General features: G+C 46.9%; 1 protein-coding gene across 3 annotated transcripts in view; it reads right to left on the bottom strand.

Annotated features, from left to right (window-relative positions):
- myh10 (myosin, heavy chain 10, non-muscle) overlaps nt 1-27040 on the bottom strand; it is a 61020-nt gene that overhangs the window by 29676 nt on the left and 4304 nt on the right. For all 3 annotated transcript variants that reach the window (XM_072712121.1, XM_072712120.1, XM_072712119.1), the window contains exons 3-5: nt 22146-22302; nt 2361-2388; nt 125-227 (exon numbers count right to left, since the gene is read on the bottom strand). In XM_072712121.1, coding sequence (XP_072568222.1) covers nt 125-227; nt 2361-2388; nt 22146-22302 — 288 coding nt within the window. The remainder of the gene's footprint in view (nt 1-124; nt 228-2360; nt 2389-22145; nt 22303-27040) is intronic.

A 27040-nucleotide genomic window follows, 5' to 3' on the forward strand; every position in this document is an offset into this window, starting at 1 on the left:
GGGGTTCTGCACTGGCACTCAGCAGGTTAAAGGGAACCCAGCTCTGTGCATCTGCCATCTCAGACGCGTCAGCGGGAGCTGAAGCAGTTAAGGCTGGCATGGCGAGGCGTGGGTCACTACTCACAGGAATGTTGTGGTCCTTGCGTCCCTTGTGCGAGGAGGCGACGTGAGCCAGGTACTGGATGACCTTCTTCGTGTTCTCAGTCTTCCCTGCACCCGACTCACCTCTGCATAGGAGGGAAGACGAAGGATGGGGGACAGGCATTGAGGGGGACATTCATGCAGCCAGGAGCTGACATATAGGAGCTCAAAGAACAGTGAAAAATACATCGGGTCCAAAATACTGGAGAATACACAACAAACAGGCTAAACACACCACAACAAAAAGAGGCATGAAAAACCGCAGGACCGAGGGATCAAAAAGAGCAGTTTATCAAGGCCTCCCAGCATCCGCTGTGCTTGTTTTCACTGCAGTGCTTTTTATCCTAAGGCTGCGGTGCGGGGCAGCGGCCCAGGGTGCCGCGCCAACACATCACGGACCTCCACAGGGATATTTTGAGGAAATTCTTAAGTCGAACGCGGAGAACATTCCGGCGGCTTTACGCCGGGTGGCAATTAGCAAGCCGTGCCGAGGGCTGCCGTGATGGCCGTACCCGAAACCCTGCCTCGACCCATTCGCGCCCTGGTGCCACTGGCAGACCCCTAGACGAGAGAGGGCCAGCTGCCAACGGAGAGGCACAGAAGCGGGGATGGGGATCTGCCACACTGGTGCCTACCAGCACTGTGCTACACAGACGTCACAAGCCCGCGAGGACGGCAGACGTGCCCACAGTATGAACTCTGATAAGTGGGGAGTGTGACAGCTATTAAAAAGGGGGTCACATTTCCTATTGTCAGATAGTGTCAGTCTCATGCTTCATCCAGCACAGGGTACCGACAAGTGATGCGACATGCGAGGTTGCATGCTTTTGTTGGCTGGTTTCCTACAGAAGCTGATTTACTGTGCTGTACAACATCAAAAATTAAGATGCGATTTCTGTAGTCAGAGATTAGAACCCCAATGTAAGGCTATTTCTCTCATCTATAAACACACGCACCTAACAGGACTGCTTCTTCCTGCCAAGGACCTAGGGGCCACTTCAGGATTCTGTTGCATTTATAGACGCATGACGTGATGTCTCAGAAATGCAGAAGTGAGGTGTGACATTCACAGGTCCTCTGCAGCTTATTCACCCCGGCCATTCGAGCCAGATGCGCCAGGCTGACATTTACGTTACGCAGGAGGGGAAACTGCGCAGCATGACAGCAGCAGAGAGACATTTCTCACCCTAGCACCATTCACAAAGCTGCTTTCTCGCAATCCAAAAGGTTGACTAAACAACACCCCCATGCAAAGTCAAATCCATGGACGTAATCAGCTGCCGAGCTGAAAATAGGACTGAACTTCTGTGCAAGTAGGATCTTTTCCCACATTTCTAGAGCACAAAAATCTAAATTCACAGCAAACAGCATTCAGAAGTACATGTTATATAATTTAGCGCAACAGAATTGCCTGATTTGGAGAAAGCAAAGCATAGCTACATGAATCATGCTAACCTACAGCACAAAGACATGGTTTCCATAAAGCACCCAATCAGAATTCACTATTGGTCAGGTACACCAATGGGCACTATCAGTTTGTTCTGGCAGTATTGGTGCACACATTCAAAGATAACACATAACATGAAATGACATGGAATTATTAAAATAAAAGCAACAGTCCAAATCAGTAGAAATCACCCTCAGTAAATCAGTATTCCTTACTTTAAGCAAGGTCCATCTCTGGGCCACTTCCGACACGAGGTCAGTAAACTACATAAGGTTACGGGGCTACGGAGTTACATAGCCATCATGCTAAAACAATACTATGATATTAAATCTGGGCATGAAACTAATTAAAATAGTGTTTTATGGCTTGGGGTGTGGGGGCGCGGGCTTGTTTTTCTTGTTCTGAGCTTATTTTCCTGTTTAGCCGCGTTGTATCTGCAGATTGTCACTGCTGTAAGTCGAGGACCCCACACTGCAGCTTACTGCAACATACGGTGCACTGGAGATAAGGCCGTCTGACATTAAACACATTTGAAGGAAAAATGCAACAATATCTGAAAGGGTTGATAAACGAAAGCATGGTCATATGGAAATGTTATCGCTGGGAAATGCTGGGGTAACAGTATTATGAGCACAGTCACTCTGTAGGAACGTCTCCCAGGCCAAGCAATATCCAAGGAATTTCGGAAAGATCTCTCTTGAAGAAATATGCCAATCATGTCTTTTCTTCATGCCAGCAAATCCATAAGCAGAGATAATCAGGGTTTACTTACGTGCAAAGAATGGATTGGTCCTCTCGATCTGAAATGGGAAAAACACAACACAAAATGCCATCAATTAGTCCTCCAGCGTTTCCACAAATCCTCGTGGCTCTTATGAATCTTTATGAAGTCAATGAAATTTCTTGGAGAGAGGGAGACAGAGAGGAAAGAAAGGAGAGGGAAAAAAAATGTAGTTAACGCATTTTCTTGCCAACCATGACAGCCAGAAAGAGGAGCTGTACTAAACTGTGCTTGGTAAAGGCTTTAACAATTCAGTAAAGTGCATCAAGCCAACTCTGATAACGCTGTGGGCCATTTAGAACAATGATCCATGGTGGGTGTTAAGTAAGCAACAACATGTCCAAGGAAAGTCTTCCTTCCTTAGGAAGAAAGATGAAAAAAATGATTCTTTAAAGATAAAACAGATGGAAGTGTAAGATGACACAAACTGGTCTATTTAGAGATGGTGTTTGTGGGAAACTTTAAAAGGACACGAAAAAATCCAAGGAAACCAGAAGAGGACCAACACTTTGGCTCTCAGCTACATTCCTTCTGAGCAAGCGGGAATCATGTAGAGAAGTGGACAGAGTCCAAGTTGCACTGCTCTGAAATGACCCCCACAGCACCCCACCAAAGTTTATTACTCCTTCCAAAGCCCTCTATAGACAAACTTCTTCAGATAAACAATCCACATAATCAATTATGGTTTATAGACAACAGACCGGCCTACTTCACAGTACCAGCAGACCACCACAGACAAAGTGCAGCTACCAAAGGTATCTTCTGCCAAAGGTAGGGAGACATGAAAGCCTAACCTAACTATAGAGTTTGAGGCTTATCAGGAGGTGGAAGATCCCTGAAGTGACCGATCCTGTCATGCATGAAGACAACTGGCAGCATCATCCTAAAGGATTTATGACCAAAAGGTTGCAGATCTGAGTTATGATGGAAGTTCATACTATTTCTCAAAGCACATTAAATTCCTTCAGCGAATACACAGGGATCCTTTAAGCCAGCTGCTTTAGGGACCACAAGCGTTAGCATAGCAAACTGGTAAGTAAGCCACTAACTAGCCTTTATATAGGAACCCTGGGAGAATGAATCAATATCTCCCATCTGCTTACTGGAACTGGCTGGAGAATTTCACAGCATTCAAATTCATCTTACTGCAGTGGTTTGTGCACCATTTTAACAGGCTTCAACACGATCCACACGATTCCAAACGCTGCTTATCCTTTTATTGTTAGTGATAAAAATTAACTTTTGAAACGCTACCAATAAACTCAGCACATATTCAGGCTAATGGCAAATATGACACACTGGAGATAATCATTGGCTGTAATGCTCCCCCACACCAAAACCAGGGGGACCAGGGGGTACCAGCATCTCCTTTGCATAAGCACTACTGTATTCTGGAGCTCACTGTGTCAAAGCCAAGACACCGGAAGCCCAAACTCTTCTCTGGGGACATTACTGCACGTTGACTTCCATTCATATGGCTTGTGTTATTCACTCGCCTTTTGATTCAGTCCTGCGCTTAAAAACTCAGAGGTACAGTGGTACCTCGGTTCTCGAACTCACTAGAACTCGAATTTCTTGAAAGTCGAACAAACCAGTTTGACCAAGAACTCGATTTGAATATCAGAACTCGAACCATGAAAGCTGACCTAATATAAATTGTACGCGCCAGGAACTGAGTCATACTACAATGCAATTCTTATTTGAATGCCTTCTTCACAGACTGGACGATTAACCAAATAAAGCAGCGCAACATTACAGTAACTAACAATAAATAAACCACTAACTTACGTGTACTATTAGAGCATTTATATCATTCATTTAAACTTTATTTTACCAGGTAAATTAACTGAAAACCAGTTCTCACTGCTTTACGTGATATTCGGGAGAAATAGCAGATTACGCATCGGAACTGCCTGGGATACAAACGTCATGCGTGTAACTAAACTCTTCAGCCAATAAGGGCAAAGGTGTGTCGTCACGGAGGTGGTTCCAGTTTGTGCAGCCGGGTGAGAGGTCTCAATGCATCTAACCGTAAAGCACTGCGTCAGGATCAGAATGCGTTGCTTTAAGCAAGCGCTGTAAGCAAGTCGAAGGCACCCAATGACTGGACTGGGGAAACAAACTGAACCGTGGACTTAATACAGAGGACTAATGACAACAACTAGAAACAGCTGATCACATGGGGATCCCATACGAGGTTAACGAGAGGGCGTGGCACACGGAAGGAGAAGACGATCGGGGCAGGACAGGGGTAATGTTGGGATAAGATCTTTATCGTTTTGGAAGCCATTAAGAAAAAAAAGCTCTTCTTGTTTTATCCAGTTCATTTCGTGTTTAAATGCTTAAAAAAATATATTTAGGTGTAATTTTGGGAGGCCGGGAACCAATTCATTGGTTTTTCATTATTTCTTATGGGAAAAATTCAATCAGAACTCAAGCTTTTTAGGATTCGATCTGGAGTCCGGAAAGGATTAAGTTAGAGAACCGAGGTACCACTGTATTATGCAACCATTTATTTTCAAATGAGTAACTTTAGGCAATGTTTTGACCTCATATGAAACCAATGAAATCAATTCTGTTGTTAATTACAGCAGACATGCATCTCATCTTACAAGCATTTGGGTGAAGCGGAAAAGCACGACAAACCAAAATGTCCCTAGATAGTGGCAGATATGATTGTCCGTCGGTGAAATGGAATCCAGCTGATAAGCGAAGGGCATTTGAAGCTTCTGGCAGAGACAACTGAAGAGCGGTGACATTAGCATGGTCTGCAGCAGAGGGTTTCAGAGACTTTTCGGTCTATCTCAGCACTTAATCACTTATGGCATTTCAAGTGCTTAAGTTAGGCTCTCCCAGGTTCACACACACACACACTTTTATATATATATATTTTTTATTTATTTATATATTTATTAAACACACACACACACACACACACACACACACACACACACACACACACACACACACACACACACACACACACACACACACACACACACACATACATACATACATACATACAATCATTCCACCTGCGGCAAGGCTGACATTTGGCAAAATGACTTATTGCAAAGATGCCGTCCTTTGCTGGTGCCAAATGTTAAGTCACTGTCCTCTTTTGTACAACTACACATTCTACTGCTGTTTGCTTGCGTGACTTTGTGCTGCATTACACGCACGTAAGCAATGGGTGCAATTTAATTACACAATTCCTCTCGTTAATAGGGAAATCCACATACTTTTGTCATTCTGTGTACTTTAGTCATCCATATGGTATGTTTTGGGTAGCAGAGATACACATGTATATGCAGGGGAGAGCAACTTATTCCAAAGATTAGACAGCCTTCTGTCTTTCACAGAACAGACAAACAGCACGGCACTAAGGCAGAAGAATCAGCTCTCATCCCGCCGCCACCTCTCTGAGTAACAGCTTGGCCTGTCGGAGCAAAGAACACTTTTGGTTAAAGTTATGGAAGGGTTCTTTTGAGCACACCGGGTTAAAAGTGTCGAAATGGTTTGCAAAGATTCACCAAAAAGAGCAGCTGCAAGCATTCCCATTAGCAGAAACCCGACAAGGAAAGAAAACTAATGACTGTTCTCATCACTATGGCTACAGGTCACCAGAAAAATACCATATGTTCATCACAAAGCTTGTACCACCAGCAAGAGTAGATGTGTAGATTAAGAAAAGAATTGCAGGTTATTTAAATATAGAAGCCTTTCTCCAGACAGAATTCACATTACTGCTCTTGGGAACATTCTACTAAACTGGCAGCAAGATAAATTAGTGGAAAGGTCTGCATTAAGTCTCATCCCTCAGAATTAGTTCAATTTAGTATTTCAACATATGCATTAAAAAAAAAATCTTTCTGAGAGACTGTTGGTCTCTGTGCTTTAATCCCACACAGCCCAGACAAGCCCATCACAGTCCATATCTGTCCAGCCCTCCTCGTGCTACCATGCCACAGACTATAGGAAGACCACTCAATCTCTGTGGGGGAGAGACGGCGCTGAAGGTCATATGAGAAGCTCTAATATTGGGGCAGCTGACTTCCATTTGTTGCATTGCCCAACCCCTTCCCTACGCTGGAGTCAGGCATCACGAAGTCCTCATGCCTCGTGAGATCAAAGAATGAGACGACTGCTGCGATTTATCGCTGAGAGGATCAAGACGTGACCTCAGCCCTGTGTGTGACTAAGGGGGCCATCCCTCGACATCGTGGAGACAATGCTGTTGGCTGTCCTGCGATCCCAACTGAGCAGGCAAACTAATAAACCTGAACCACTTTCCTTTCTTCCAAAAGGCTGTACCAAAGCAGTGTTTATGCTCAAGCATTGCGGAAAATCCGCGGCCAACGTCCTGCAGGCATGACATAAAAGTCCAACGTCTCACACGTATTTCGAGTTGCCACCATCACCCTACTCCTTGCAAACATAATGTGTAACAAGTCATTCTCCTTAGGGTATGGCAGATGACAACTACAAGCACAATTCACCATGTCCTTCAAGCATTCTTCTGTAAATATTTTCTCCCCCATTACGATAAATGGGCCATTCATGTGGCTCTGCTCCAGCGATCCAAGACCACGTGGGGAAGCCCTAGACCAAGCCCGGGGGGGGAGGGTGTCCCTCAATGGCTCCCTGAACTCAAACACGGTTTTTGTGTGTGTGTGTGTATGACACAAAGAAAGCTTTGGCTTTCCTCCAGAAGACCTCATTTGTGATTCCACCAGCACAGCTAGCTCAGTGTCAATGAACTAGGCGAGGCTGGCATGGCTGCTCATTCATCCATAAAGCGTTGTCGTCACAAAAGCCGTCGACTCCTGACATGGGTTGTGTCACGGGGACACGGCTGGCCGGGGGGGACAAAGCCCTTTGTCTCATTTTGTGGTGAAAGGAAGTTAAGGAACAGAATTATGCTGACGAGGCTCCTGTGAGCCAGGGCGGGAACAGGGCAGCGAGGAACATCTGTGCGAATCCTCAGGCCTGGCAGAGACCCCGGGCTCAGTCACGGGCCCCATGCAGCCAGACAAGAAAACGCTCCGACTTGCCAGAGCATCAGCGGACTGACTTCACTTCCTCTTTGCAGAATGACAACCTGGGCATCCAAACCCCTGCTGTGTAGCTGGCGAGGGGAAGGCAGATGGAGAAATACATGCTCATCTCACTGCTCCATGCCCATCAGCTACACCTGGAGCTACCTGTGGATGGTGGCACCTCAGCCCAGAGTGGACCCACTGCCTTTACCATTCTAGGGTTAGAACACAGACAACAATGAATCACTGCTCCTATCACAAAGGAGTCTAGGAAAGTCACATTAGCAAACAACCATATGCACCTCGGACCCACGAAGGCATCTGCAGATTATAAATGCAGTTCGAGTACAGAGTGAATAATAATTGTATTTGTTCCCCACATCCCCTTTTCTTCAGATGACCTCACCATGTTCACAATGTTGACAGATTTATAGTTTTTCGTCAGACATGACGACATTCTCATATGCAGGGCGCCAAGTACCAGCTAGATGATCTGCAGAAGTTTTAATGTTTTACACAAGACAGACCTCAGATACACACATATGGATTCTCTGAAATCTCTTCGCAGATGTTAAGCATGACGTTTAGGTGGAGTATTTCTACTTTCCCAGCAGAGCCATTGATCTGCCAAGCATAAGAAGCAGCAGAAACAATGCAGGGAATGTGACAATGTGAGGACTGCCTGACCACTTGGGCACACAACTGACAGGCCTGTCAGACGCCTGGGAGAGGACATCTACAAAAATAAACACCGACCCCTTTTCAGAACCTTAAAAGTAATGAAAATGGACTGACAGTACATTGCAAGGGGGGGGGGACACATCAGGCCTATTTTGGGATCGAAACAACAGCACTAAACAGGGTTTCAGTCTTTGAGGGGCTGCGGGAGACACACTCCGTGCCTGAACAGTGAGATCATTGTGGGCCGCCAGGCCGCTGGGCCCACGCCAGATTCTGGCACGGACAGCTCACAGCGGCCTCAGGGGCAGGCCGCGAAGGCCAGACGCTTCCTTTTACCTTTAAGGAGAAAGATCTGTTAACAAAGCCCTCTGAAGAAGGATGAACATGGCCACTTGGCCTGCTTTCACTTACCTCACTGACTAATAAAACCTACAGACCTTCAAACAAAAAGGCCGTCTACATTAGATCAGCAATCCTGTTAATCAGGTGTAGGCTTGTATTCAATCTTTTTGAAGCCAAAACCTTACAAGGACTCTTAACAGTCTGATGGTCTTGACTAACCCCCAATTGTTTCTCATCTTCACCATGAGAACACGACATCCAACAGCATTCGACATTTAGATGTTGTTCAGGAGGATTTTCTGGGATATTCAATACATTGCAATGTCCTAATCCGATGAAAGTTCAACCCACTCAAATGATGGAGACCCAAATTTAACTAGGCAAGGATATACCAGTGTTTCCACTACCATTATATCACCGTGCGACAGCAGCACCCCACCAGAGCTGTTCTTGCTGTACTCCAGGTATTTCCTGGCCAGAAGCCTTAAACACCTGATCCAAACCAATACACACACTGGGAAAGTAGTGATAACACAGATTAACCATCCCACTCCCAATCCCAGAGTAAATTTTTAACTGGGGGCAGGATAGGAAGCCAAGAGAAGTTTGCTCTTAGAATTTGCTGCATTGCTGCAAGTTAAACCATATTAGCCATTCCAAAAAAGACGACACTTAAGAGTTTTGACTGTGATAAACACCAAAACTTCTGGCTGAAAAAACAGTACAATTTTCCCCATTTTTTCAGAATTTTTTTGAAAAGCCATCGTGTTAGCTAGTAATGCACCGATGTGGAAATTCTAATATCAATAACCAATATATTTTTCTCTTTTACTCCCAAAACCAATAACTAACTAACATCTGAGCTTCACAGATCAGCAGTGAAACTGCGGTCGGTGACGTTACTTCTTAAGATTTCATGAACATGTGTAGCAACCACATGATAAAACGCAGGCAGTGAGAGCCTACATTAGCGCTGACTTGGGAGACCATAGCGAGGTTTTAAGTGGTGGATGAGCCAACAAAATCCCCCGTCCTCCACTACGGAAAATGGCTGATTGTCCAATGCAATCATCATCTCCATTATTTTAGCAATTATGACTAACTCTGGTGCTGCTAACTTTGAATACTGACTAAAGTCTAAACATCTACCAGCCATATCTATCGAGACTGATGGATCGCACCAGTGTCTTGATTTTTAAGCATTGGTCATTACCGATGTTGGCCAATAAATCACGCGTCTCCAGTGTCAACGCAGTAAAAATACGCAGAACAGTAAATGAGCCTTACATGCAACATACAGACACACTAACGGGTTAAAGAGTGGTGCTGGGTTTTGCTACATGTAGGAGTCTTGAGCTGTGATTGCGTAATGGTCTGGAATTCTGGAGTAGAACAGCAACCACCACGATTCCAAAACTGCCACACGTCTTTCTATCGTGCCCTATTAGCTCTTCTAGCACTCACATTAATCTTGCCTCAAGGGGGGTGCGGGTATAATGATGCTGAATGGCAACTCCTCCGGCAAGCAAGAAATATTCAAATCGAGCTGAAGCTTTAAAAACAGACCAATCTTTTTGTTGCTCAGCATAGCAGAAATCCAGTTGCACAAAATAGCCTTTAGTCATGCCAAATCCCATGGGCCTCCCTTGCGGGGGGGTCACTCAGCAGGAACACTGGGGTCCATATCACACTGCTTTGGCATTAATCATTTAGCCCCCCCCCTCCCCCTAGCCACCGCACTCATTCCACACATTCCAAACTACCGCTTTTGCCAACATCCCCCCCCTCCTATTCCTGGGCCTTTTGTATGTGTGGTGAGCAAGTAAGACACCAAGGCTTCCTCACTCTACGGCGTGTCCAGCCTCCCCTACACTCACCTGGCAACTACCATAAAGAACCAACAGCCAAGGTGAAGGTAGAACATTCACAGCTTAAGAGGGCTAAGAGCCAGACCAACAACCGAATAAAAACAAAATGATAGACAAATTAAGCTTGATAATGTGTTTTAAAATGCTTTGGAGGGCCAGTGAATACAGACCCCCCCCCCCGCACACGCACACGCACACGCACACGCACACGCACACACACACACACACACACACACACACACAAGCAATCCTCTTGGCCAAATAAAGAATCTAATTGTAGGCTTTTTTGCTCCATGGGAAATGACTTCAACACACCCAAAAAGCAGACTGGAGGGAGCTGGCGGAAAGGCCACAAATGCCATACTATGCCTAGATGGACGGCCTCCCTTCCATGCCGGAGGAGGCGCACGGAGGACCCATGAGGGGCTCAGAGTATTAAAAAGCTGCAGGTGTTTATAAACACATCACAGTACAGCGGCTATGAGCTGGACAAGTCAAGTAGCGCTTAGGCTACTGTCAAATAAAGAGGCAGAAGCAGGACTTGCTTGTGTCTGCTACCACACACTGCTGTCACGACGCCATCATGACAGGAAACGGCAAACCTTCCATGGGACTGGGATCCTATACAGCACCTGGTGTCTGTAAATCATTGGGGCTCTTCGTCGTTACAATAAGAAAACGTTAAGATGAGCACTGGAGGGCGTGTGTGTGCATGAGACCAGCTGCCGGTCCTCCACAGCTACAAACACTCATGGATCGAGGCTTCCATGCGGAATAAACAGACACCCAAACTGATAATGAGCCCATAAGGTGGAGAGACACAGAGGATCGTTCCGTTTAAGGTGACATACGGAGCCACGGTTGCCCCTACCTGCACATAACAGTACAGCGGGACAAGCCAACATTTATTACAGAAGAAAGCAAAGAGCTGCAGCATGAAACCATCTCGGCTGTGTGAAGCATGGAGAGAAAGGCGGCATGCAGCAGATGTACACAAAGCAAAGAAAACCCCGGTTGACCTGAAGGGGAAATCCGACAAACCAATGGGGGTTTGCCTTAAACCACCACACACACCACTGGTGCCTCCGGTTTCCCATCAAAATAACTGTCGCAGATGGAAAACAGTGAGCGAAGTAGTCTTGTTTTCACAAAAAAGTGTCATGACTGTTGCTTGTTTGCGTCACCATGACCACTGGAGATTAAATATCTCTCAGATGAGTAAATGCTTTATGCCCACTTTCTGAAAATCAAAACCAGCTGCCCAACTGCATTGGGAGAAGGAAGGAAGAAAGAGACATGGCTGATCAGATCAGGAAGGTTGGGCTGGTGTCTGTGGTTTCTAATGTTGAACACATAACACAAGGCTACAGTCCAGTAAGGGGTAAAGAAGCCACTGGTTCAAGCAGCAGGTCACAATCAGCCTGCTGACACCATGAGAGCTTCTCATCAACAAAGTCACTTAAGATCAAGTACCACGATGGAAGCCAGGCTGAGTGCAGCGACTGGGGGGACCAAAAGGTATCTAGCTCACAATGTTACCTTCCCAGCAGCTCCCCGCAGAAGCACGGCGCTCACTTCCTGCCCTAAAACAGCGGCGCTATCTGCTCCTCACCCACAGGTGGCTCTTACGGACAGCCCCTGTCCTGCAGGTCGGAGACGAGGCATGACTCAACATCCTTTATCACGGCTTCTCGTTCCCATATCAGGAAACAGAAGCTGAGTCCAAGTGAAGTGGAGCCAAGGGGAGGGCTGAGGACAGTCGCAGGAAAACGAGCTTCTCATCACGTATGTACGGCCAAGCTTCTCGCACCCCTCGCCTCCACACCAGCCGCTGGCCTCCGGCGGGGGCTGCACCTGCACCTCCACACACCAGACCAGAGTTCTCTTCCCACTCGCTGCCCTGTGCCAGCAAAGTGTTTTTTACCCTCATGTTTAAGCCATACGCCTCCCTCAGGGATCGATCCTGAAGCAGTAAGAATGCAGTTTCTCCAATGCCGCAGTCATAGCTGCACAAACTTCCACCCACCGCCAAAATTTATGACCAACCGCCAAAACCCAGATGATTCTGCAGCATGTAACCAGGGGTGTAACACTTGAACATGAAGAGGTCCAAAAATCTAGCTTGGGTCAACAGAGCCACAATGGACTTTGCAGGATAAGAGGAGAGCAGCGCCGGTTGGTCTGGAGGAAGCCCAGCCTGTTTCCTCAGGTCGTCTGGTACTTTCTGGTACTTCTCCAATCGTCGCTCCATTACGACACCTTGAATCCTTCCTGGGATGAAGCCACCCAAGTCAGGACCATTCAATAAAAGCCTCCAAGTGTTTGAGGGAGCTAGAAAGCTGTGGTAAATTCTGGAGTCCGCAATGCAGAGTAAAAGTTCACTGATGTTTAGATCTGGCGACTGGAGAGCTCATGGAAGGTGATGGCTTCATAATACCAATTTATACACAGGTATGTGCATAACTGGTACGCAATTACACATTCGCCATTTATGGAAAAGCGTGTTTATTTTATGTGCAAATGACAAATTACTGCATTTTAGTTTAACTTGAAAGAAATACAAATTAGCCACACAAAGGTTAAAATGCATGGTAATTACTTCCCATAACAGCACAAATACATATAAAATACGTACGCATTTATGCTGCTACAAGAAATTGCCAAGCGTAACGCTTTACGGCGAATGCATACTTGCGTACCAGTTATGTGCACCTGTTTAAATCAATGCGATCAGAAATAAACGGACAAAACGCATTTCTCTAGTTTTTTTGTCCTATAAATGAACCTGAAGTAGTGGGAAAAAAATTCTAATGGGATCAGGCTGGGTTATGAAAGTGTCGTGAAACAAAGTGGTGCAAATTTGGCACCACCGTAAAATTTGCCATGAAGTGTAATGCTGCGTGTGTGCAGACGTGTGAGGTACAAATAGGGCCGGTGGTATGCATCGGATCAGAAGCGCAACGCGATGATGTCATTGAACAAACGTCACTCAAACATTAAACGGCAGAAAACGATGTGGAAATTGATTTGACGGTTCCGTCTCATCCAGCTATTTTTATACAGATGAATATAGACGATTCTAACGATTATGCAGAAAAAAAATTATTGCTGTCAGTTACAATAATCACAATCAGGCGATTATGTAATAATTGTGACAGGCCTACTGCTGCCTCATGTTACACTGAAAAATCATATTAAACTGCTGATTATCTCTTTTATAAATCATTCAGACTAATAATTGGCATTCAATTTTACATGACCCACCTTCGTACATGCATTTCTACTTATGATTTATCTTCAATATTATGCATGTTTTAGATTTCATTTCCAATATTTTGTCCACCCCCGGTGGGTGCTACATCAGAAAAGGTTCGCGTGTCGTCTTCTGTGTCACTCTTGATAATCATGGGCTCATCAACAGGATTTAAACGACAGATGCAAGAAAAACAAGTAAAGCCTTAGATTTGCTTCCAAGTTCTGGCATATGAAGCTCATTACTCTTCATTATGGTTTCTACGAGAAGCAAGTGTGGCAAATCCAGAGGCACGATCTTCAAGGTGCACATGCACACACAACCCAGCTAGTGAACTGCCAAGCAACTAGCTAGCCCATGGTGGTCATCCAGAGCCCCGGATACTGCAGGGCCCCACAACAAGAAGCCAGAGGTGGGGCAAAAATTAGGGTCGTTGGTAACCAAAGCAGAGAGCTTTCAGCATGTAGCAATAATTATAGATTCAAGAAATCTACAGAATCAGTTCATAAAAACAAGGTCAATAAAAAGCTTATGTATTCCTGTGTTATTGCCTCAGTATCAAGTAATTGTCACAACAAATGGTTTTGAACACATGGCTCAGCTTAAAAGAACATTAGCATAAGCTGACCAAGTGTCCCAGAAACCGTAAAATTAGCATCTGATACGTCACTAGATGTAGTTAACAGCCAACAACAGTACTTACACAAGGTATCAGGTGACATAACCAATAACAGATGTTCAGCTGGTCCACAGGCTTCGTGGAGCTAATTTTACCAATAATAGGTCATGTGTGGCATCCCAAAAAGTCACGAGGTGTGGGGAAAAAAACGCTCATTAAAAAAACCAAAAAAAAAAAAGCTATGATCGCATGAACAAATTTCAAAAAATGAAAATTTACTCTCAGGGTGAAATTGGACAATTTCATTGTACGAGTTCCTTAATACACAGCAAGTGTAAGCTGCACAGCAGTCACACATGCAGAGACACTTTGTATTGTTCAGAGAAAACAGCAACCTTTCACCAGACTTAATGAGTCTCATCTTTGCCCACCAAACAGATTTCAACAGGGTGTTTAGACCACACACACTTTAGTGCAACTGTGAACTTCACAACAGGGAAGTATCAACTGGCACATTTTAGAATATATAAGAGTAAAGAGAATCTGAGGAGCAAGACACACACACACACACACACACTAATATAATCTATTTGCTTGATAAGGACTGCTGAAAAGCCCCACTACCACATCTGCGGCAAGACAGCTGAAGGATTTGAAGTTTAAAAAGAGCAATCATGATGATTTAATGAATGGCGACAGGATGGAGCCACGAATAGCTTCTTCACAGCAGAAGTTGTTCAGCCATGCAGAACACTGAGGGCACGGTTTAACTGAAACAAGCTGAAGACGCCCCTGGGACAGGCTGAAACACTGCCGCATAACTGGATACATCCCCGTTACTCTGGAATAAGACTTAATGCCAGTTAAGCTTCTCTTCTGCTGCTGGCGGCCTGCTTGCCAGGTGGATCCAATATCGGGGAGATGAGAGAAACCGGGACATTCAGGACATTCAGCTCAACTGCTGTTTGTCAACAACTATTTCTGTTCAGCAATTTATTAGTGAAGGTATATATCAGTGGGAACACCAGGAATAAGCTGCGTTTTGCTTTTTCAAAGTATATATATATATAAATATAAAAAATACAGACACACCAACAATGATTTGCATTCATGCAGGGATCTAGCGTATCATCGCGAGGTCATAGCATCCCGCAGATGAGCATCTGGCTGCTGGCCTAGGGGAGTCGTCGTCTTGGCGATGCCCCTCTGCCCCGCTAAGGACTATCGGGGCTGCCTCACAGCACCACGCAGCTTGTCCTGACCGGCACACCGGCGTCCCATTTAAAGCCCCGGGCCAGAGAATGGCCAGGAAGCAAAGCATCCGCGCTACAAAAAGCCTAATGGAATCATCAGCAGATGGAGTAAAGGGAAAGGCCAGGCTGCGTACACTCCCACACGGCCGCAGCTAAAGGGATTACACGTCCCGTCTCGCCTAGTGACCGGGCCTGACGAGGGCTCAGTGCACAGCGGCGGGACGGCGACTCCATGAAAAAAGCAGAGCCTACAGAATGCGTCTCCCGAAGTATGTGCTGACCTCCTTACAAACTCCCTCTCGCAGCCCTTCGTCCATTATGCAGACTTAGAGACACCATACTACTGGTTTGGGATCATCAAGAATGCATTAACTAAGCCCTGTACACCACCCTCCCCCTTTGTTAATCCACGGAGGGATGCAATTTGAGGCGTTGTGGCTTTTTTGGATTCGGAGGAGGGATGGGAGGGGCACGGGGTAACTGCCCCGGGGCTCGGCCCGGCTTGGGAGACGGAGATCACACGTGTCGCTGCTAGCGAGCCGGAAACCTCACCGGCTGGCGCCGACTGGCGACAGGTCCCGAGTCGGGGACGGGCTGTTTATCTTCTCCCCGGGACGCCGCTGCTCTGCCGATTCCCGGCGCCTCAGCCGCCATCTGGCACGACCCGAATGAGGGGAGTCGGCTGTGGAACGTTGGCTGGAATAGCGAGGGAGGTGAGAGGACAGGGGGGCCTCGAAGACCTTAGAGTCAGTGATCAGGGCGGAAAAAAAGGCCATTTCCCCAGTCAGCCATTTGCCAATTAGGGGACAAATTAGAATTTAATTTATCACTGCAGAAAAGGGACCATTTCTATTTGCCCTGCTGAAGCATCAGACAGATGCCCAAGACCAGCGATTCCTTTGAGTCTCAGTAGAGGGCATTAAGGACACGCAGCCAGCTGAGACCAGACACGTGCTGGGATATTATTCAGACTTAGTGCCTAGCAGAGACATTCCAAGAACTGAATCGCTTGAGTTCAGTACCATCAGATAACAATATGAAGGCATGAGCTTTATTTCTGAACTCCTAAAAATCAGCACCACTTCAGTACCAATGCAAAATGACAGGATGTAGCTTCAGCTTTACCTCAAATGACATGAGATAATCTTCCAAATGCAGCCCGAAGACACAGACCACGCTGGGCTCCGGGCCCCTGCGTCCTGCCCTCTGCGTCCCGCCAGCAGACACGGACCATGCTGGGCTCCAGGCCCCAGCCTCTGCGTCCTTCTTAACCGTGCTCCTGATCATGGTAACTGTGCTGCTAACACTTGACCCACTGGGCTTGTACATATTTTCCTTATGTTCTTAGCATAACGTCATGGGTTTTTTTGACTGCTTTGCTGCTCGGTGATTATTACGCTCTGCAGCCTAAATGTCTAGGCCAGGCTTAAGTTAGACAGTGTGGTTTCCCCAGCATTTTACAGATGGTTGGATGGGGGGAGGCCTGCCAGTGATCACAATTTACTAGGACACCAGAGAAGCTCACTCGTAAAATACCTCGCTTTCCAACCTCTGTATTGACATGGCGCACAAGACAGGGCCGCTGTCATAATCCCAGGATGGGGTGCATGAGCATATCCGAGGATTTTCCTGCTTATTGTTTAAGGTCCAAAATGGAATGCTGAATTTTTTATAGTTATTTCTTTTTTAATGGTCATTCAAGGCTAAAATTTGTACCAACAATTACATAAATGCAATACATTATATTTCATTTATTTAGTAGATGTAGGGTCAGACCATCTCTGAAGCTATTGTGGGTCAAGGGCCTCAAGATGAAGACACTGTACTGACCCTGGGATTCAAACCAGCAACCTTCCTTTCACAGGCACAGCGTCGAAACCCACTGAGAAACTTGCATAGATTAAACTACATGCTATAGCTGAACCTAGTAAACCGTATCCAGACAGGACCATAATAAGACTCACAGATAGAGGAACATTCAAATCCCTGAGCATACCAACCTTTATTTTCACCCAGCAGAAAGTTAAATCATTAAATAATACAAATTAAGATGAATAACAAATGATCAGAACTGGTGTTAAACATCTGCCTGAATGACAAACCACTTTCATTTTGTGAGGAGTTCCTTGTAAGCCACGTGGCATCATGGCGAGGATAAAAGCTGGCTGGCTTCGTGATGGACTCTCACCGTTTATCAGTCAGCGCACATCACCAGCCGAACGGAGCACATCAGCCGCACCATGCAAAGACACCCTTCCCCTCCCTGCCGGCACAGAAGCGACTGATCTTACTGGGAAGCACATTTAGAGCTGATCTATTCAACGGCTTTCGGGGGAGGGGCTTCTAAAGGACTGCTATGCTTTACAAACCTCCCTCCCTTCTGTGGGGACCTGGCGGGTCAGAGATCAGTCTGGCTCCGGGGGTTAAAACGCCAACAGGAAACACCTAAGGCCAGAAAGTAACTTCTGCTAAACATCCAAAGGAACTTCAGATGCAGTGAAGTAGCAGTTCACTTTGTAAAAGATCCCCTAGAATTACATGCATTACATACTAACGCATGGGTGACAAGCACGACCCCCCCCACCCAACAACAGCAACTTCCCCAGACAGTAAAATGGTGAAAACAAAGGGATTAATTTTTAACAGCTGTACTGTTCTCAGCACCAAGGTCGTCTGTGTGTGTGTGTGTGTGTGTGTGTGTGTGTGTGTGTGTGTGTGTGTGTGTAACAGCACCGAGCTGTTATAACAAAGAACCTTAAAGCATTCTCAGAGCATTGTGGAAACAGCAGGAGACTCTCTCATAAAGCTCCTGAATGTGCCCCGGAGCCAACCCCTGGGGGGGCAAGATTTAAATTTCGGCAATGTTTAAGAAGCCATGAAACAGATTTTAGCACAGAATTACAGGTCATTCCCACATTTCCACAGACAGACAAACACACAGCTCAAAAACTCATTTACAACTGGTATCAGCCTCGATATTTTTCTTTTAAAACAAAGTCTGGAGTTGAATGAAAGGGAAAATTACTGGTTGGCGCTGCATGCTTGGTGGACAGAGATTTATAGTCACGGCAAAAAGGGCCACAGGCACACACTGTACCCCAGGGGGGGGGGGGGGCCTCCGGCCGGCCGGCACGCCATTGTCCACTAATGACCATGGAGGCTGCCCACACGAGGACTGGTGCTCGGGGGCCCATCTCTGGGCAAAAATGACCTCATTCCTCGACTACGTGTCGAGACAGGGGGGTGGGTTGGTGGCAGCGCTGGGGGAAGGCTGACCTACCCTGTACGATCTCAATGTGGAAATGGTTGCCACACATCTCCTCGCCGACCACTCAGTCACATGACACCGTCTAGCCAATGAGGAGGAAGAGACCAGGGCCATCATTACATTTAGCACGCTGTTATAGAGGCCAGCAAAAGGGAGGAAAAGCCCCCAGAAACAGGGGAGGAACTCCCGCCCTACACTGAATCACTTCAGATCCCCACATTTCACAGCCAGCCCGGCAGTAAATCTCTCAAGGCTGGAACTGGGGGGCTCCTTTTGGGGAGGGCTGGCGGGGGTACTGTCAGTTTCCGGAGAGACAAAGCGCTTACATATTCTCCCCCCCCCGCTTCCGGCAGCCGTACAGGCAGCAGCGCACCCTGCTGAGGTGGCTGGCAAGGCCTCTCGAGAAGCCAGCATCACGACCGTCTCAAGTTATAATGGATCAGCTCTATGAGGATCCCCGAGAAGAAACAGAGCGAGAGGGAGAGGAGATACAGGAAGGAGAGCTAGACACCCATCAGCAACAGGGCTGGCCGACAAACACTGATCTTTCTTTTAGCTTTAGCATCGCAGCAGATACGCCAGCATGACTGACAGCGTGTCGAATATACTGCCTCTCTGCTAAAAACACAACCTCAGCTTCTGTATTTGCTTCAGGATGCCCTTAAAAGGTTCATTTGGAAAAGCAAAGCACTCTGCAGGCATTTAAGAGATCAGGGGCAGTGAAACAGCCATGTTTAATCTGAACCACAGTTTTAAGAGTTAGTAAAATGTCAGGCTAATATTATCTTAAAGCACATAAATGACCCATCTGTCGGAAATGACCCACTTATTCACGCACCTCATTTAAGGCTAAGTATTATTAATCTTGTTAAATAAAGTAAAGCCGTCATTACAGAGGTGCAGAAGATCAAGCGCTAAATGCACCCATAAACAAGTTAGCCACTGCCGCAGCGGTTTGTGGTTATGGTTCTTGGTAAACTGGCCAAATCAGACCAGTCACAAGGAAACACAATATCACAGGGATGGGCAAAAAAATCCCAGATCCTCAAAGGAATCTCATGGGCCCCGACTGGCAACCCAGACTGGATCGGCCTCAGTCTCTGGAGTGGGCAGCTTCAGATTCAATGCAAACGAATGTCTTCACCTAAACAAGCTGAACCAGGAAGGCTTGACCTTAGGGTTCCTTAAGTAGCTCCTAGAACAAAGGCTGATCTCCACCCCAATAAATATAGGGTATCCACATAAAGAGTCCTAAACGACTAGATCCTAAGGGTCTTCGAGGGCTGAGTTTCAGTTTCATAGCTCATTCATCATAATTCTCCCTGGGGGGTCAGAGTACAGACTTCAGATCTCTTGGGGGGGGACACAAGACACAAAGCACCCTTTGCTCATTCTCTCACCTTCCACAGATAACTCCCCTTCCACAACACTGCCGATGGATTAATCTCTCTCTCAAAAGCAAGAATACTCGCCATACCTTGGCAGCAGCGGCAGCATCGATCAGGCCCCTCCCTCCTCCCATGACGCGAGACGGTCCGCGTTTCTCAGAGCCAGTTAACGAAGGATCTCCCCTCCCCCCTCTGACAGGAGCGGACGCCTTAATAAGGCGCTGAAGGTGAAATTGGACATGACAGACTAGAGGGAGGTTTGGGTTTGCGAATCGTACTCGGCCTGGCCTTCCGTCAGCATCTCTTGCATTCATCTGTCGAACACCCGGGCATTAAAGAGCTCGACTTTGCGTGGCGCCCCCTCATCCTGCTACCTGTGAATAATGACGCAGACAGTTTGTTTTTCCCACGCCACGTGTGTGCCGTATGCCGGGGCCCAGCTTCGCAAACAGCCCTCTCCCCCTCTTACCAACAGAAGCCCATTATCAAAGCTCCCCCTGTTTCTGCAAGGCCCACGATGCCAACAGCTCACTTTATCGTTGCACGTATTGGAAACACAAGATTCCACGGGATCTCCTTAAGATGCCATTTCATACACAGCAAATTCCACCTTCGTTTTTGGCCTGCATTGTATCAGAGGCAATTGCAATGTATCCCTTCATTCATTCAGTGAATCTTTTATATAACAAGCTAGACACAGATACCCCACACTGGTGGCTGTGTTACTTCACCTCAGCTATTGAGCATTTAAGCATCACAGCAGAACTATCCAGCAGTAAAACATCCTGAAATCTCTGCTCCACAGAAACACCATAAACATTAAAAATTCTCATATGCTACAAAGTCAGGTGACGGGCAAGATAACACATGCTGCTGATAAGCGGGAGCTCGGTACTGCTGTCAGATGCCAATTTATACCCTCGTGTTTATTCATCTGTCAATATGATGGAAATGTTTTTGATTCCATTTTCAAAACATGGCTTTATTTTGGTCTCCCATCACCAGTACTCAAAGTGACATACTGTCAACAGAGCTTTATTGAAAAGCATTTAACGGTGTCTATGAATTCATGAACTTTATAACTGCAAGCCGCAGATATCCAATTCCCAACATTAAGAATTATAACAAAAAAAGCAGCTGTAGTTAATGTTTATACACTGAAGCACATTCACTTCTAAGGTTTTATACGGATTTTCTGAATGTGGCCTGCTGCCGAAACTAACTACCATCTAAAAATGCAATTCTAGTTTCCAAAAAAGAAAAAAAAAAATGTTTTCCCCCATCAGAATTCAACTCTTAGCTCAGGAAAGAAAGGCAGATGTCACATTTATGCCAGAGAATAATTTTAAATCTGCAATACTAGTGCCAGCGACCCCAGCCTGATTTTGAGATGTTACAGAACAACAACAGCGGAAAAAGAGATGCATTAATAGGCAATAAATCAAGCGGCTCCGCCAAGCCTGGCTTCATATCACAGGTATCATTTGCGTAACAACATTGGGGCAGCTCTAAATCATGCTATTATCTCAACAGCCTAATATTTTAACAAGCGCGGGATATTCCTGCAGCTGCTTCAATACGACACTTCACCCATAATGCGACTATTCACATGAGCAAAAGGAACAACGACAATGGGCCGTCAGTATTAACCTGACACCTCAGGGGAACAAGTGACTACGATGATCTTTTGGATGTTCAGAACCAGGAACTGCAAGTAAAGGGGGGATAATTCAATGCTTTAAGACAACATCTTTTTACTCTATTTCAAAAGGTGGAAGTCACTTTTGTCAATGTGTGACCTGAGATGAAGACTAAGTTTTAACACTCCCCATAGTCTTACCGGTGTCTCCCATGAATATTCAAAGCCAATATGAATATTCCAACCTGATTTAATGACCAACATCACTAACAAAGCTGACAATACCGAATTAAGCCTGAACCGCCACACGCAGGGTCCACATGAATCCCACTGACGCTCCTGAGGTTGGCTTGACAATGGAGAGAAAGAAAGGAACAGGGGTTCAGGTAAACACACGCGGGAGAGGAAAAGCAGACGCAGGCCTACCTTGGAGCATGCATCTGTAGGCCGACTCCGAGATGGCGTAGATGTGGGGGGGCATCTCATGGCGCTTCTTGCCCCTGTACATCTCAATAATGTTCTCGGAGTAGATGGGCAGGTTTTTGTAAGGGTTTATGACCACGCAGAAGAGGCCAGAGTAGGTCTGAAAGAGGAAGACCCACCCAGCCCCAGTTACCAATGATTCCAAACAAATAAAATACATGAACTAAGTTACTCTTCTTTTCATGATTTATTATTCAATAGAATCCCCCCCAATCATAGTATTACCTTCACATAAAGGCAGAGAGACACACACACAGGTTACATATAATCACACTGTCATCCTTATGATGAGGTTATGCAAATACTGCAACAGATGGTATACAAAGCTTTATACACTGATTATTAAAAGTTCACTTTCCCGGGAGACCACTCGCAAGGAACAAAACAATTGAGCAACTCTTAGGACAGTGTTGTCTTCCCAGAAGGGGAAATACTAATTTGTAAAATTAAAATTCAAGAGACTTAACTATTTAATGGATCTAAACAAACTGATTTAGTTGATGAGGTTTAACCAATTGAAGCACGGAGTTCAGGCATGTACCAATAAAGCACCCTGCTTCATTCCCCAGATCTGGGCGTGTAAAGCACAGACCGAAAGCATCTGCTGGCAGTAACCACAGAGCCTCATAAACCGCCAAGCTCATGGGGAGGGTGAAGATAGCAGAGCAGACAGAGCTGGGGGGGGGGGGGGGCTCTGCTACGAGCTGGAGAGACAGGAGACGGGGCCAGGCGGGAGTTATCAAAACCCACCTAACGAAGGCTTTGACCTTGGAGGAGTCTCCCATTTTGCAGGAGGACTTTGCGAAGCGCTCGCTATCGCAGCCAGGCAGGCCGGCGGGGGAACGCCAACACACCCTCTCCAGCATACACACTGGAACGGCTGCAGTCCACTGGGAGCCACAAGAGCGGCCCGCTCAAGCACCGCCCCCATGTTTCATCTCCCGCAGAACGGCACCGTGTGGAGCAACACCGTTCCTTATCCCTGATCACTGTAGCTCTGCTCCGGCGGAACAAAGTCAGGAAAACACCAACAGTCCACAGCACAAGATTTCCCCCTGGGGTTCATGACCTTAGGCAGCACCACCCATCGTCACATCTGACCAGATATGCAATTCAAGACAAGCTGGGAGGTGGCAGGACAAAAATGATAAACCCCGTTCACGAGACACGTGGATAGCCTAATTCTAATTAACTTTGTACATGCATGTTGATCAGTGATAGGTTAATATGGTACTGTGAAGCCACTCTATTGGTTGAAACACGGCAATAGGGAGGAGCCGAGTCAAAGGTCCAATCATTGCCCCTCGAGTGAGCTATGCTGGAGACCACTAGTTATGGTTCCAAGCTCAGGCTGGCGGGAAGGTGGGGGTGGTGTCAAAGGAGCAACCTAACCCAGTAACTTAAGTGAAGCAATAACGGTTGAATGGATGAGTTTTTTTTGCGGGGGGGGGGTGACTGTAAAGACTCCACAAAGACAGCCAAGACACCGGTCTTCAATCACAGCCTGAAGAAGCAACAAGCTACAATTCTGGCTTGTGCTCCAGGACTTGCAATGCGAGAACTACCCCCTGCTGTATAAGTGAGCACAGGAGAATGGAATTTAAGATGGAGAGACATGGTAGAGACACGCCGGCTTTTCACTCTCAGGAGTGACTTACTGCGGTCATAGTTACTTTTTAGTCCTTCCCCCAGCAAACTCTTTTATCCAAAGTGATGTACATTTTTCAACATGTGGGGTCAGACATTAGGCAGCCGACTGGGATTTGAACTGGTGACCTTCTGATCATGGGCACAGCCTCCTAACCCGATGTGCAACACACCCTTGGGGCAGACAATAAAACAAAAAAAATGCAGCCACAGTTACACATCCACTAAGCTCCCGCTTCCCAAAAGACCCCGAACGTGATGAAATGGGACAGATCAGCAGACGTCTGGCTCGCCACACAGACCCCCAACGGCATGGAATGCACTCTGAGCTGGCCGGCAGCCAATGGCGACTCCCATCTGCAAAGGCCGCCACAGGGGGGCTGTTGTCCCGTACCCTGTCTGGACGCCCCGGGGAGCGATCCCCAGTGTCAGCTCTGCGGGCGCGACACGGATGTCGCGGGTCACACCGGCTTTCCGGCGAGTCTCCGCCTCGCCTGCTGCGTCCGGCCCTAGGGAACTCGGACCGTTAGGTTACAGACTCAAAGAGGCCCCAGGAGAAGCTGCCAGGTAGGAGAGCGCCACTCCAGTGAGGCCGTCTCTAAGAGGGCAGGCCTGCAGAACACAGGCCACTGCTAATGAGGCTCCGTGGCATCCCAGCTCAACATCAACACCAGTTAGTCCCACCCACCACTCCACTGTGCAGAGCAGACATCCAGCTCCCTTCCTATCCCGGAAAAACTACATTGACGTCCTGGAGAAAGCCACGGCCCCTGCAATTCAAACTCCATTCAGCAGCTAATTACGAACTGACCCCACCCTTGTATAAAAACGACCTGCCGCAGTGCGGCCTGGATACGGAGAGCGGGACGCCAATGTCACGAGAGTGGCTCCAGTGTCAAGCTGTTCCGGCTGCGGCCTACAGCGGGCCCCCATCCCACAAGTCCTTTAGAACCTTACACCTCTCCGCCATGCTTCACCCTGTGAGGGAATCCCTCTGACATCCACCGATGACGGGATTCCACATTCAGCCAAAGCCCGAAGACTGCAGGTCGGAAAGACCACAGCATGTGTCGGGTGCTGGTGCAGCCACGCTCCGGCGAAACGAGACCCGCGGGTCGGCGTGGGATATGCGCGCCTGCCCCCGGAGGGCGGGGGCAGTCAGGAATGCAGCAGCTGAAACACACACCCTCCCGCCTGTCCCGTGTCGTCACTGGGATTTGGGATCATGCTCAGAGCACTACACTGGAAAAACAAAGTTCCCTGCCATTCAGAAAGCAGCCCCCTTTCAGATCACTGCTAAAGGTCAACTGCACCAATCAGCTCAGGCCCTTGACCCTGATCTCCCATTAACACTTATTGCCAGTCTTGTCTCCGTAGACAAATATTCTGAAGCGGAACCCAGGAACTTTTGAAGCTCTTTGAGGAAAGAATGAAGAAAAAAAAATAAGGAAGATTCAACCAGCACAATCAAAGAATCTGCAACCTTCTTCTATTAATAATGCAGTGGAATTTATATTAATGATCCGATTTCCCCGCCCAAAATTTTAAATGTTTAAGCTAGCTTCGTCTCATCTGGTTCCACCAATCATCAGTGATTTCCAGTAACAGACTGCAAGGTCATGGTTACAGAGTTATGCAGCCAGCTGCCTGAGCTGCACAGCAGATGTCAGCCACCAAGGTTTGCTGCGGGGCTTCACAACCAGGTGAGGGAGGATTGTGGCATGGAATCCTAACAGAGAGCAGAAGGCAGGTCAAGCGGGTCAACGGGGAGGCGACACAAAATAGGAAATGGCAGCTAGCTGGGAGGGGCGATAAAACCGGAGCAGGTACTACTCAGCCTCAGTTTAAGTGTGTCTAGCGACATCCATTTTTGCCCAAAATCACGAACTCACACCTGAATTATTCTGACGTGCCTTACGTGGTCTTTCATGAATAATAATACTCCGCAATTAAACCGCAGTCCATTCTCTCATAAATTACCTTAACCACTATCATCTGTTAAAAAAATACGGGTTAGAAACAGAAGCCAGTTCGATCCCTCTGCCAAGTTCATATTAACAGCCATTCCAGCTTGTATTTAGAGGAGTCTGCACTGGAGCCACGGCGGAACCATGACAACGCCGTACTTACAGAGAAAAGCAGAGACCAAAATCATACAGAGCAGAGCAATAAAGCCTAGCAGAGCGGAAAAATTCAATGGTTTCCAACGGTCACCCCGTCACATCACGAGAAGACGCCAAAGAGATGAAGACTTTTGGGGAGCGGGTCTAAATAAAAGCACATAAAAGTTCTCATAATAATATAAGCGGTGAGTTATATTAGGCATGTCCAGAAGAATATTACGGGAGATAAAACTCTCCAAAGGCACCAAAAACCCAGAGTTTGCCTACTCCTAACTGCCCAAAAAGAGCTTTAACTTCCCGTGAAAGTAGCCCACAGTCATGATTTTTTTATGAATTAGGAAACCATTAATGAGCTTGAGCGTCCGATTTACTGCAAAAAGCCAAAGTAGCTAAGCCAGCACCTGACAAATATTCCTCAACAAAACAAGCCAACAGCAGCATCCATCCATCCATCTAATTCGGTCTGTAATACCATCAGCCTTTCAGCATCTAAACATACCTACAGAAACCCTTCCACTGCCCTATAAAAGGTATGAATTCCAAGGGAGATATCTGCTTTGACATTGCCCCTCCCTGGGTTAGGGTGGGGGCAGGTACTGGCCTGGTACAGATCCAAAGCTAATCACATCTCCCCTGCTTCCATGCAAGCCCACATCAGCCAGACTTGCTGTCTTCACTGTGAAAAACAGGTTCCCACAACCGTCATAAGCATAGACACAATTTTCTAAGGCCTTTAACTCCCATTAAGCATAAATAGGTGTTTAAATAGATCACAAGGGGAAGGGGACATACTAGGGTGACCAAGTCATTCTGCCTAAAATGGCATCAAGCCCGAAGCCTAAAAGCATGACCCAGTCAGGGACAGCTTTGTCACAATGTGGCAGCCAGCCCATGACTCAGCGCAGTCCTCAACAGCCAGGTGTGATGCTGCGGGGGCGGGGGGGGGGCGTCCCACACCACACTGGGTGCAGGACGTTACGAGCCACAGCATCACACCCTGCTGCTCCAACAGACCCCCCCACCCCCAAACCCCCTCACTCATTTCATTTAAATTAATTAAGAAATGTG

This window comes from Paramormyrops kingsleyae, chromosome 5, assembly GCF_048594095.1.
Source record: "Paramormyrops kingsleyae isolate MSU_618 chromosome 5, PKINGS_0.4, whole genome shotgun sequence".
NCBI classification, from domain to species: Eukaryota; Metazoa; Chordata; class Actinopteri; order Osteoglossiformes; family Mormyridae; genus Paramormyrops; species Paramormyrops kingsleyae.